Source organism: Lepidochelys olivacea, assembly GCF_965140295.1.
Source record: "Lepidochelys olivacea isolate rLepOli2 genome assembly, chromosome: 1".
NCBI lineage: Eukaryota > Metazoa > Chordata > Testudines > Cheloniidae > Lepidochelys > Lepidochelys olivacea.
The window spans coordinates 4,802,348-4,816,203 of NC_140411.1; the positions used below are offsets into that span (position 1 = coordinate 4,802,348).

The window sequence follows — 13,856 nt, forward strand, 5'->3', positions numbered from 1 at the left end:
TCCAATGCTTTCCTCAATTTCTGTCCATGCCTGCACTGTGAGCAGAGTTTTACAGAGCAGTGTATTGTGACACCCAGATCCCTGTCCTGAGTTCACACAGTTAAATTAGAACATTGTTACGTGTTTGAGGCATTCAAGTTTTTTCCTCCAATAGGTATACACGTTGCAGTTATTGACATCAAAGTTCATCTTCCATCCTGCTGCCCATTCTCTGGTTTGATTGACTTTCTATATATGTAATAAGTATAGTATATTTACTGTTCTAGTTCCTATAAAGCATGTAACCCACCACTCTATACTTCTCTCTCTTCACAGGCGCCTTGTGTATTTCTGAGCCCATTAGACCTATCAAGCAACTCATGGCAGATATGAACCTCACCCCCTTTGACCCTTCAATTTTCATCCTAACAGGCATCTCTGGCCTGGAAACTGCCCATGAATGGATTTCAATCCCTTTCTCTATATCCTATATTATTGGCCTGCTGGGAAATTTCACACTTCTGTTTGTTGTAAGCAAAGAGCAGACACTACACAAGCCAATGTACCTGCTGATCTGCATACTGGCACTCACAGACATTGCCACGTCTACCGCCATCGTGCCAAAGGCACTGTGTATATTTTGGTTCAATTTGAAAGTCATTACTGTGGGTGGCTGCCTCACCCAGATGTTCTTTCTTCACATGTTTTCTATTATGCACTCAGCTATCCTTGTGACGATGGCCATCGATCGCTACGTTGCCATATGTAACCCTCTGAGATACACCATTTTCCTCACCAATGCAAGAATAGCTAAGCTTGGGCTAGTCGGTTTGGTAAGAGCTGTTCTCTTCTCTCTGCCCCTGCCCCTGCTCCTGAGAAGGCTGCCATTCTGTGCCAACCGCATTATCCCCACCACGTTCTGTGAGCACATAGCTGTGGCGAAGATTTCGTGTGGGGACATCACAGTCAACAGGATGTATGGCTTGGTGTTAATGTTTCTAATCATGGTGTTAGACCTGCCACTCATTGTGCTCTCCTATGGTCTAATCATCAGGGCCATCTTCAGAATGTCCTCGAAGAAAGCCCATGAAAAAGCCCTCAGCACTTGCACAGCCCACATCTTTGTGATGCTGATGTATTATACTCCCTCCCTCTTCTCAAACCTGGCACACCGTTTTGGTCAGGGCATTGCTCCCCACATTCACATCATCTTGAGCAACCTCTATCTTCTTGTTCCTCCCATGCTCAACCCTATCATTTATGGTGCCAAAACCAAAGAGCTTCGTAACAAAGTTGGCAAATACACCTGCAGAAGTTAATTGCTGCGGGGCCACTGCTTTGAAACCTGTGTGACAAGAGGGGAAAGGAGATCTCCTCATTAATCAAGGGTGCCCTGTCCCAGTTTGGCTGAGCTCAGCATTATGCAAGCGCACAGTGTGAGAAATTCCTCACACCTAATGTCTTCTCACTCTATCACCAAACACTGCTCTCCCCATTGCTGAGTTCCCTCTCTCTGACCATCACCTGATCTCAGAAAGTGGAATGTGAATTTGCTGAGAGGTCAGATGCCCGGGAGAAGGGTCCTGCCACCAAGACCCTGAGGGTGTGACCACTGCCAGAGTAAGTGTCTGACCCATGATATCACTGCAGTGCAGCCACAAACTGGGCAGGAGGAGCTGACAGTGAACTTTCCTTATGTCCCAGGGACAGCTGTCTGTGTTGTCCCTGTGCCCATGGAGTAAGTTTCTTGTTTCCTTGAACCTTTCCTGTTTTTCCTTATTTTCCTTATAGTTGCTGTTTAATAAACTATATTTTGTTAGAATTTAATGTCGTGATCAGTGGGTCAGGGAAGCATCCAGTGAATACAGTACCCTAGAGCAGGGAACACCGTAGGCCCTGTCCTAAGTGACCATGAGGAGACTGGGGGTTCAGCCTCCCAGGAATCCTGGTGTGACATTATATGGGTATAATATAATATCTCAATGAAAGGTGATACAGGGCCAGAAAGAGTTACTTAACTGATAGACTGACATGACCCATGGTCGAACTTTAAAAACATGTGAAGAAGAGATGTAGATGATAGTTGGGTGATTGCACTCAGTTAGATTAGAACTTTGAAATGCAAGTTAGAGATAGAAGGGTAGATGTTTGCTCAGGTCTTGTGATGTAAACAAACAAGTCTTGTCTATTACTATAGCTTTGATTCAAAGATCAAAACAGTAATGTTAACATTTATGATGACACTTGAGTGAAACATTATTATTGTTGATATGTCTCTTTGAAGGTTGTGGTAACCTGTATATAAACTGTTGAATGGATAAATTGCCCTGTGCTAATTGCCATGATGTTTGGGAGACAGAAAGTTAAGCCTATTGTTCTCTCGGGCAAAGAGGCTGCTGGAAATGTATAAAGACCCTGCAACACGATCCTTCTTTATCTCAGATCTGCTTTGGGTTTCAAGAGGGGGAAACCCTAAGCCATAAGATTTGAGATCCCCAGTCATTGGCTGGAGTCACCCTGAATATGGACATTGGACTATAACCTGTGGACTATTTCTAAAAGAACTTTTGGCAGCTACAAACTCATCATCTCTGCCATGTATCTGGACCTCAAGAATTGAACTCAAGTCTGTATGTATATTGATCTTTCAACCAACATTCTGTGTCTTTTCTTTGTTAATAAATTGTCGTTTAATTAATAAGAATTGGCTCTAAGTGTGTATTTTGGGTAAGATCTAAGTTATAATTTGACTTGGGTGTGTGGCCGATCCTTTCGGGATTGGGAGAACCTTTTCTGTCATATGATGAGAAAAGATTTTCAGAAATTATCATCATCCATTTGACAGGTGTGCCTGGATGGAGGTCTGAGGCTGGGTACTTTAAGAGAATTGTGTTGTTTGGACTTCTGAGTAACCAGTGGAATACGGAAGCTATTTTGTGCTGGCTTGGTAAATCTAAATATTGGAATAGCCACCAGCTTTTGGGTTTGTCCTCCCCATCCTGTGTGCAGTTCACCCTGTTTGAGTGACCTCAGCTGGCTCCCACGGGCACCACTGTTACAACTGCGTCCAGCCGTGTCCCCATTATGAGGACTTTGCCAGCCTGGAGAGTGGAAGGTGAGTCCTTGAGGTCAGGCAGCCTTCTGGGTAACAGGAGTGGGAATGTTACTTTGGGGAACACACTTTCTATGTAAGGTGAATTTAACATCACTGCATGATATGGCTTCCCAAAGACTGGTATCATATAAACCCTTTTTACTGTACTATTTTAGTATGGGGTTAGAGCAGTAAACCTGGCATTGTGTATTTGCCCTTTTGAACATCATAAGAAATGAAAGCTGGGTCAAGGAATTGACTACACTTGTAATCACCCACCAGTATGAATAACTCCTTTTTCACAGGCTATGTCTACTCTGCTGCTTTCAGCGCTAAAACATTTGTCCCTATGCGGTGTAAAATGAAAACCCTGAGTGACAAAAGTTTCAGAACTAAAATATGCCAGTGTAGACAGAAAAAGCTTCCACTCCTCATTCGGGTTGGTTTGCCTGTAAGGTGAGCTGTGTAGACATAGCCTCCAATTTCAGTTTCTCGACACAATTGAGGCACCCATAGAAATATGCCATTGAAACTTATGAGCCTTTAACATTAAAGAAATTAAGGAAAATTTTAGTTTTCTTTTTCTCATTGTGCTCCAAAGAAAGATTCTGGAAATGGTAAATTCTGTTTCAAAACTGCTACAATGCAAAGACACCGACCTTTCCAAAGCAGCAGGATTACTTCCCAAAGCCACTGAACTCGTAGCTACACTTCAAATTGAATTGAAAGAAGCCAAACATTCAGCCAGTAAAGTATCAGAAAACAGGGCAGACAAATCAAGTCTGAAGAGAAGTGCTTGAGAAAAGCAAAAAGGCAGGGGAGCAGACCAGGGAGGAGAGCCGACCTGCTACTGAGAGCAGCAGAGGAGATGAGCTGAGGGAAGGCAGAATCTCCCCCTGAACAGCTGCCCAGAGGTCCCTCCCTGTGCAAAGGGAGGGCCAACTGCAGGGACATCCTGAGAGGGAAGCATTCATCTCTCATACGTACACTGGGCTTGACTGATCCCCTTTATTTGCTGTTTGGACTACCACAGCATGAGAGAGACCTTGGACTGAGCTGGCCCTTGGAGATTGTGCCATACCCCAGGAAGAGGCAATTGCTGCCCCCCAAAAAGGAGAATATCTTCTTACATGCAGCCATCAGAAGGTGCCTTGGAAGTGATCAAACACCCTTCATGTTGCCTTACCCCAGAAGGAGGCTGTGATGGGTTCAGTCACAGAGACCCCCATTGGGACTGTCACTTGATGTGCTAAAATTATCACTGAGCCCATTTTTCCTGGCAGCCTGGGCCCCCAGAACCCTGTCTTCTTGAGACAGACACACTAGCCTGCTATGACACAGACCCACTGTCTGGGCCTCGCCCCCAAACTGCAGCCCTAAACTGAAAACAGCCCAGGAAGGTACCTGTCTCCAGCTCTCAGGCACCCAGCCCCAATGATGTCTAAACCCCAGAAAAATCCACCTAACACTGTATACAATTTTAAAGAAGGTAAATTCATTAGTTTTTGCCCTCTTTGTCACAAAAGAGAGATATGCACAAACTGTGAGCCCCCTTAGGTAACAATTACTTACACTGGGTTCCAGCTCCCTTAGCTGAGTTACTCCAGCATCAGCAGGCTCAGCAGCAAGAGGAGTCCCACAGCTGGGCCAAGGGTAGGAACCAGACATCAACCAAAGAGCAAAGGCATATAAATGTCATAGGCAATTAAGTGGTGCAATGGCCAGGGAAGGAGGGAAAGTGAACGAGGGACACTAGAATCAGCAAAGTTGGGTCTCGGTCTTTCACATTGACATTGGAATATTACAAGACATTTTCATTTTTTGAGTACAGTAAGCAGGCAGAAGCAGTTTTCTGCTTTCCTTGCAGACAGTTTTCCAGTGGTTTGAGAGACTTTCCATGTGGCAAAAAATGGAATTAGACACTGGAAAAATATAAGAAAAAAGCTTTAGAAACATATACAATCTCCCACACACAAGCAGTGTTCTGAAAGGTGGCATTTTTTTCAAACAGTCAAAGGAAGTGGGCTCTATAGTGGCACAATTATCAAATTCTCACAAGATGCTGTTACATAAAAAGAGGACTATGCTGCAAGAATCACCGGTGTACTTCTCGAGCTGGCTAAGCAAGGAATTGCACTGCAGGGGCAGGATGCAAGAGAAAAATCAGCAAAAGGGGGAAACTTTCTGGAATTAAGCAATTTGTTTTCACTGTATGATGAAATAATTGCAAAAATAAATAAATAAATCAATAAAACCCCAGGAAACCCTAAGTGATCCTTTCAATCTCACAAGCTGCTCAACTCAAAATGAGCTTTTAGAAATTACTGCTGATATTGTAAAAAGCAGAATCATTCAGAAAGTTCAGGAAAATGGATTCTGTACTGTTCTTGGTTACAAAGAATGCAGGTTTAACCAAGAAGAAGTGATGGTCTGTTTGAGACACCAGAAAATCTGCAAAACGACGAGGAGTCCTGTGGCACATTAAAGACTATCACATTTATTTGGGCATAAGCTTTCGTGGGCTGGAGCCCACTTCCTTAGAGGCATGAAGTGGAAGCTTCAGATTGTCATGTGCAAAGATGGGTGTGTTACATTACTATTTGGAGGACCAGTGCTAATTCAATCAGGGTGGATGTGGCCCACTCCCAACAGTTGATGAGAAGTTGTGAATATCTATCTATCTATCTATCTATATGCCATTACGTGGTATGATTGAATGGAACTCTTTTTCATTTGACTGTTTCCCATCAGATCCTACCCATATTTTGTCATCTTCCATCCTTTCCTTCTTATTAGGATAGAGAGAATCTCCATTAATAGATATATGGTATGCGCTCCTTGAAACAGACTGGGAACTATTAAGATGTCTTTGTCGGGGTTTTACACTTCCTGAAAAATCCAGACAAGACAGAGCTCTGGCCTGGGCTTCAGCAAAGAGTGAAGCTGAGGTGCAGGACAAGGAGGAGTATAAGAGAGTTATACATGATATAGCCTCAGATTCCCCCTTCTGGTACCGTCTCCCAGCCTGGCATCCACCAGAGACCGGAAGGGGATACTCAAAATGCTGTCATTTCTGCATTTGGCCTTTAGTTATTTCTGGGCAGCGTGGGACAATTGATGTGGCCCTGTGCATTCTATCGGGATGTTGCCCCAGCATCCCAGTGAAGATCATTGACCTTGTGAGCTATTCCGTTGTTAAAGATGGAGGGGTGGGGGAGTTTGTATAATGAAGATATCCACAAGCTACTGCTCGTGGCACCCATGTTCTACAGAGGGGCAGCAGAGCCCACAGAGCTCTGAGGCAGCATCTGATCCCTTGGTTTGTTCACTGTCAGCGATAGGTTACTGAGCTAGACCGACTCTGATCTGATCCACTAGAGCAGGGTTATTAAGTGAACATTTTAAAAACCCTTTGAAATTGGGAAGTGCTCTCTGCAGGGGGGTAAGTTGTGTATTAAGCCGTTACATTCCTGCTGAGCCCAATTTAAACCAGTGCCTTAGAGGTGAAAAGCTGAAAATAGTATCACACGCCCTGTGAGAGACCAGGTCCAGGTTGGGGGATAGAATATAAATTTCTTTTACAAATCTTTTACAAATTAAATATTTAATTAAAGAGAATATCTCAGGCAAATGTCTGATACAGATAAATACATAGGTGAACACTAACGAGAGGAAGAGGAACATTCACAGCTGCAGATTCTCTGGGGAGATCAGAAAACTCTGTGGGGAACTGGAGAGTTATGTGTATATCACATATACTGCCACATGAGCCTGAGACAGACAGTTCCTGCACTTCGGCTGTCACATTCGTTTCTCTCCAGGACATAATTCCAGTAAGTGGCTTGACTCTGGGCACTCATATTGATGATAATTGGGAAGGGACTGGGTTACCAAGAAGTGGTGTAAAAGGCTGAGTTATTCCTACCTGTGAATTATCTGGCCCTGTACAGAGTAAACACACACACACACATACACAATTTGGGAAAGTCCCCTGCTCTGTGTAAAAAAATCACCAGATTGCTCACTGGGTCACTGTACATATGATAAAGGCCTTCAGCATTGTAGTGTCATTTCTCCTTGGCCATCTGAAAGTGTAGCTTCTGTTCACCAAAAAACTCAAGAACCCTGTTCACATATGGATAAATGGAAAGCCACCTCACATCAGAAAACTGTGATATCTTCTGGTAGTTATGGAAAGGCTGAATGACAGCATTTGTGGGGCTGGGGCCTGATGGGTGACAATGAAAGAGGTCAGGTGATGGTCAGAGAGAGGGAACTGGAGAGAGCAGTGCTTGGTGATGGAGTGATAAGACTATAGGTGTGAGGAACTTCTCAGACTGTGAACATCCACAATACTCAGCTCAGCCAAACTGGGACAGAGCATCCTTGGTTAACAAGGAGATATCCTTTCCAATTCTTGCCACACAGGTTTAAATTCAGTGGCCCCCAGTAATCACCTTCTGTAGGTGTATTTGCCTCTTTGCCATAATACTCTTTGGTTTTGACCCCATAAATAATAGGGTTGAGCAGGTGCGGGGCAGGGGGGGGTAGGGGGGCAGGAAATAGAAGCTGTTCAGGATTAAGTGAACATGGGGAGTGATGCCCTGACCAAACCAGTGTGTCATGTAGGAGAAGGGGGCTGGAGGATAAGGCATCAACATTGTTTTCAGACTCCACCGGTGTGGTGCTCTGCTCTGTTCAATGTTGATAACAGCTGGCTGTGTGTGTGTGTTCCCTCTGTGTGCTGCCCCGGCTCTGCAGACAGCTGGCACAGCAGACCCAGAGAGAACCCCCAATGACCATAGACTCTGATAAGGTATGAAGTCACCCGACCAGGTTTATTGTCAAACGAAACACAGTCTCTAGCTCCCTGGATCAGATGTCTACAGTTCTGCTACTACATATGTGCTCCCTGACAATGGACCAGCTCAGTCAGTGGCAGGATTTGCCACTTCCCCCTAGGCCAGACAAAGACACCGCCCCATGGATGCATTCTTATACACAGGTACAAACAAGTTACACATCACTCCTGACGTATTGAGGTGCAACCCCCTCTACGTAACAAGGTGCCGCCACTCACCTTGTACATGTTAGTTCTAACAAAACAACTCTACCCATCATATTGTCCTTCTGAGCCTGTCTTTAGGATTGGTCTGCCTGTTCCTTCTTATCTCTGTGGAATGTGTTCATATCTGGATGTTCTGATATCTAGTGTTCAGTATCTTTTAGGTATGTACCATTTTGCAGTATCAGCCCTTTTCTTGCCAGCTTCTGTGAGCCGGGCCTGCCTCTGGCTCACAGTTTAACTTTGCTTTATGTTAGCAAAGTCTTGACCATTACTTCAGTTCAGGCCTCAGGCCTCATACTGGGCCTCTGATACAAGGGATTATGTTTCAGGGCCTCATCTTACTACAGACATCATACCACTGTGGTCTGTGCAGGTGTTGAGGGCTTTTTGTTGGGCTTTCGGGGGAGGTTGTGAGAACAACCCTGATGATCAGACCATATGACATGGCAATGAGCATTAAATCTAACCCGATGACTACAAATGCTACCACCCAGCCGTACATCCTATTCACTGTGATGTGACTGTGAGGTCATAGAATCATAGAATCATAGAATCATAGAATATCAGGGTTGGAAGGGACCCCAGAAGGTCATCTAGTCCAACCCCCTGCTCAAAGCAGGACCAATTCCCAGTTAAATCATCCCAGCCAGGGCTTTGTCAAGCCTGACCTTAAAAACCTCTAAGGAAGGAGATTCTACCACCTCCCTAGGTAACGCATTCCAGTTTTTCACCACCCTCTTAGTGAAAAAGTTTTTCCTAATATCCAATCTAAACCTCCCCCACTGCAACTTGAGACCATTACTCCTCGTTCTGTCATCTGCTACCATTGAGAACAGTCTAGAGCCATCCTCTTTGGAACCCCCTTTCAGGTAGTTGAAAGCAGCTATCAAATCCCCCCTCATTCTTCTCTTCTGCAGGCTAAACAATCCCAGCTCCCTCAGCCTCTCCTCATAACTCATGTGTTCCAGTCCCCTAATCATTTTTGTTGCCCTTCGCTGGACTCTCTCCAATTTATCCACATCCTTCTTGAAATGTGGGGCCCAAAACTGGACACAGTACTCCAGATGAGGCCTCACCAATGTCGAATAGAGGGGAACGATCACATCCCTCGATCTGCTCGCTATGCCCCTACTTATACATCCCAAAATGCCATTGGCCTTCTTGGCAACAAGGGCACACTGCTGACTCATATCCAGCTTTTCGTCCACTGTCACCCCTAGGTCCTTTTCCGCAGAACTGCTGCCTAGCCATTCGGTCCCTAGTCTGTAGCTGTGCATTGGGTTCTTCCGTCCTAAGTGCAGGACCCTGCACTTATCCTTATTGAACCTCATCAGATTTCTTTTGGCCCAATCCTCCAATTTGTCTAGGTCTTTCTGTATCCTATCCCTCCCCTCCAGCGTATCTACCACTCCTCCCAGGTCCCCACATGACTTCTTAGCCACAGCTATATGCTTGCAGTAAGTGTGGGCGATGATGCGGTTGGCACAGAATGGCTGCCTGCTCAGGAGCAGGGGCAGGGGCAGCATGAATACAGCAGCCCTTATCAAACCCACGAGCCCTAGATTAGCTATTCATGCATTGGTGATGTATCAAAGAGGATTTCATATGGCAATGTCGCGCTCGAAGGCCATTCTCATGAGGATGGCTGACTGCATTTATCTCTCTTTACCCAGAAGCCTGTCTGACAGAAGATAAATGTGGAATTGCAGGACTATTAACTGTAGTCTGTAACCTGTCATTTAAATCAGCTTCTGTAGCTGCTGATTGGAGGATAGCTAATGTGATGCTGATTTTTAAATAGGGCTCCAGAGGTGATCCAGAGAATTACAAGCCTGTAAGCCTGACTTAAGTACTGGGAAAACTGTTTGAAAGTATAATAAAGAACAATATTGTCAGACATAAAAATGAATATAATTCCTTTGGGCAGAGTCAACATGGTTTTTGTAAAGGAAAATCATGTCCCACCAATCTACTAGAATGCTTTGAGGGGCAAAGGGGATCCAGTGGATATAGTGTACTAAGATTTTCAGAAAGCCTTTGACAAGGTCCCTCACCAAAGGCTCTTAAGCAAAGTAAGCTGCCATGGGATAAGAGGGAAGGTGCTCTCATGGATGCGTACCTGGTTAAAATATAGGAACAAAGGGTAGATATAAATGGTCATGTTAGGGGGCTTATTCCTTCACCCACTTACTTCCCTGGTCCTTCTCGCATGAACAGAGAGCAACAATACCCGAAGTCCAAAGGTGCAAACAATTCGATGTTTATTGGGGTGAACTTCCAGCAAGCATGATTCCAGTTTCCTTCCTTAGTATCCTCCTTCCCAGCTCTGACACCACAGAGCCTTACACCTGTGTCCCTGTTCCGATTCCTGCCCTTAGCCAAGCATGATTCCAACTTCCTTACTCCCATTCCCTGTTCCCATTTCCCCCTTTAGCAAAACATGATTCCAATTTTCTTATCCCCATTCCCTGTTCCCATCTCCCCCTTTAGCAAAACATGATTCCAATTTTCTTACCCCCATTCCCTGTTCCCATCTCACACACCCACATGCCCACCCCCACCCACACCCCGTCACTTCCTCATTGACTACAGATTATATAGTAAAACTTGAGTTCTGCTTAGCTATACCTTAACCAATCATTTTCCTGAAATTTAACTAACCAATCCTAACATATTGTACCATGATTATGTAACCAATTATATCCCACCACCTCAATTAGTTTACACCCAGCAAAATTAATTATACAGCAGACAGGAACAATCACAGAACCAGACAGAGATTATACAGACAAACAACAGCAAAGTGGGAACTATAATGACAAAACAATACAGAAGTGAGGATTTCACATCCCAGCTATTGATAAGTGAGTTCTTGCCAGACAGGATGCTATCAAACTAAGTTTCCTTTTACATTTTCTAGGCACTTCCCTTTCTCTGGAGGTGATAGGAATACAATCCTGTCCTGATAGTGCCTAACAGCCCAATAGCACCTTATTTCAATGGGACTAGTTTGGAATGTGAGGATGTGACCCTTCGCTTCCCAGCTTATGGCTGCCTCTGCTGCTTAGCCAAAGGCCTGAGCCTAAGCACAGGGCCACAAACTGTCACAGGAAGAGAAGGCCCTTACACTGGCAGACAGTGGTTTTGATTCTTTCTTTTATACCTCTATCACTAGCCAAGTGATAAGAATACACCTAAATTCTTAGAGTATAGGCCTTTACAGACAGGCCTGAATATCTATATCCTAACAGGTCAGTTTTCAGAATGGAGAGAAGTCAATATTGGTGTCCCCCAGGGGTCTGTTCTGGGACCAGTCCTATTCAATATGTTCATAAATAATCTGGAAAAAGAGGTAAACAGTGAGGTTGCAAAATTTGCAGATGTTACAAAATTACTGAAGATATTTAAGTCCCAGGCAGACTGCGAAGAGCTTCAAAAGGATCTCTCAAAACTGGGTGATTGAGCAACCAAATGGCAGATGAAATTTAATGTTGATAAATGCAAAATAATGCACATTGGAAAACATAATCCCAACTATATATATAAAAAATGAGGGCGTCTAAATTACCTGTTACTACTCAAAAAAGAGATCTCAGAGTCATTGTGGATGGTTCTCTGAAAACATCCACTCAATGTGCAGTGGCAGTCAAAAAAGCGAACATAATGCTTTGAATAATTAAGAAAGGGATAGATAATAGGACAGAAAATATCATATTTCCTCTATATAAATCCATGGTACACACACAGCTTGAATACTGTGTGCAGATTTCGTCAGCCCATCTCAGAAAATATATATTGGAATTGGAAAGGTTCAGAGAAGGGCAATAAAAATCATTAAGGGTATAGAATGGCTTCTACATGAGGAGAGATAAAACTGGGGCTTTTCAGCTTGGAAAAGAGATGGCTAAGGGGAGATATGATTGAGGTCTATAAAATCATGACTAGTGTAGAGAAAGTCGATAAGGAAGTGTTGCTTACTACTTCCCATAACACAAGAAGTAGGGGTCACCAAATGAAATTGATAGGCAGCAGGTTTAAAACCAATAAGAACATAAGAAAATAAGAATGGCCATATTCGGTCAGACCAAAGCTCCATCCAGCCCAGTATCCTTTCTACCGACAGTGGCCAATGCCAGGTGCCCCAGAGGGAGTGAACAGAACAGGGAATCATCAAGTGATCTCTCTCCTGCCATCCATCCAATAAAAAAGAAGTATTTCATCACACAACACTCAGTAAACCTGTGGAACTCCTTACCAGAGGATGTTGTGAAGGCCAATAATATAACTGTTCAAAAAAGAACTAGATAAATTCGTGGAGCATAGGTCCATCAGTGGCTATTAGCCAGGATGGCCAGGGATGGTGTCCCTAGCCTCTGTTTTCCAGAAGCTGGGAATGAGTGGTGGGGGATGGATCACTTGGTGATTACCTGTTCTGTTCATTCCCTCTGGGGCACCTGGCACTGGCCCCTGGCAGAAGAGGGAATTTGGGGCTAGATGGATCTTTGATCTGACCCAGTTTGGCCATTCTTATGTTCTGGTCTATGAGACCTGATATCTATGTAAAGCAGCCTTCCCTGGGCTACTCCGCTCTCCTCTCTGCAATTGTCCTAAGGTCTCCACCTCAGGTAAGGAAGTGTGTCTGCTCACCCAAATGCATGTTATAATGGCTGCTGTAAGGGGAGATGTCAGCATAGCCAGTAAAGTGCCTGAAACCACTACGGCTTATTGCTAAAAGCAGCCAAGTCCGCAGGCTGTAGACTGGCGAAGTCCGCAGGATTAGCTTGACCAAGGCAGGAGGGAAGGGGGTTTTGGGTGCCACAGAAAGGGCAGTTTGACCCCATGTCCTTCCTGATAAGAGTTGTGTTGATGTAGCTGACACATGCATTTTTGAAGAGCAGGATGTGCCCCAGGAATGTCTACCGGGGCCTCAAGGCTACAAACTCTGGAAAAACCCACACCTGTTTAATCAATAATCAGAAGGAACCTCTTGCTTGACCATTGAAACTTCTTACTTAACAAGTTTTCCTTAAGGGACATGTCATTCTATTACTAATGCATAAATAAGGGAAAAAAGTTTGAGGTAGTTGGACTCTTTTTGGACTCTCCGTCTGGACACATCTTGCAATCCCCACCGGCAGATGAAGATTTGACCACTGGAAGCCTGCCGCTGTGTCACTCGAGAGCCACCCTCAGCTTTCAGAGTAGCAGCCATGTTAGTCAGTATCCGCAAAAAGAAAAGGAGTACTTGTGGCACCTTAGAGACTAACCAATTTATTTGAGTATAAGCTTTCGTGAGCTACAGCTCACTGCATCGGATGAATGCAGTGGAAAATACAGTAGAGAGATTTTATATACACAGAGAACATGAAACAATGGGTGTTACCATACACACTGTAACGAGAGTGATCAGGTAATTATCAAGGGTTGGGGTTGTTTTACTAACCTGTTGCAGACGTGTATAAGTGCTTGAAACTAAGTCACAAGTTTAGCTTTAAGTGAAAGCACTCGTGTTGTCCTGTTTGTGCCAGCCATCTATCGGACTGATGGCCGTGTCCCCCCTGATTTATTTCCAGACACCGCCTTGCACAGAGTAAAAGTTACCAAGAGCTTCGGGTTGAAAGAACCCCGGGTAACAGCTGTCTGTAAAGAGGTCATTCTCCTTTCCTCTCAGACAGCAATTGCCTCCTCCTGTGGTGTGGCCCAACCTTCAAAGGC

At 44.4% G+C, this 13,856-nt stretch overlaps 1 protein-coding gene across 1 annotated transcript; it reads left to right on the plus strand.

Moving 5' to 3' along the window:
- Positions 1-359: 359 nt before the first annotated feature.
- Positions 360-1,298, plus strand: LOC311514486 (olfactory receptor 52D1-like; the record flags this gene model as incomplete). The annotated part of the gene is made up of 1 exon (XM_084617053.1): positions 360-1,298. The coding sequence occupies one exon, from the start codon at positions 360-362 to the stop codon at positions 1,296-1,298; it is 939 nt and encodes a 312-aa protein (XP_084473179.1).
- Positions 1,299-13,856: the final 12,558 nt, after the last annotated feature.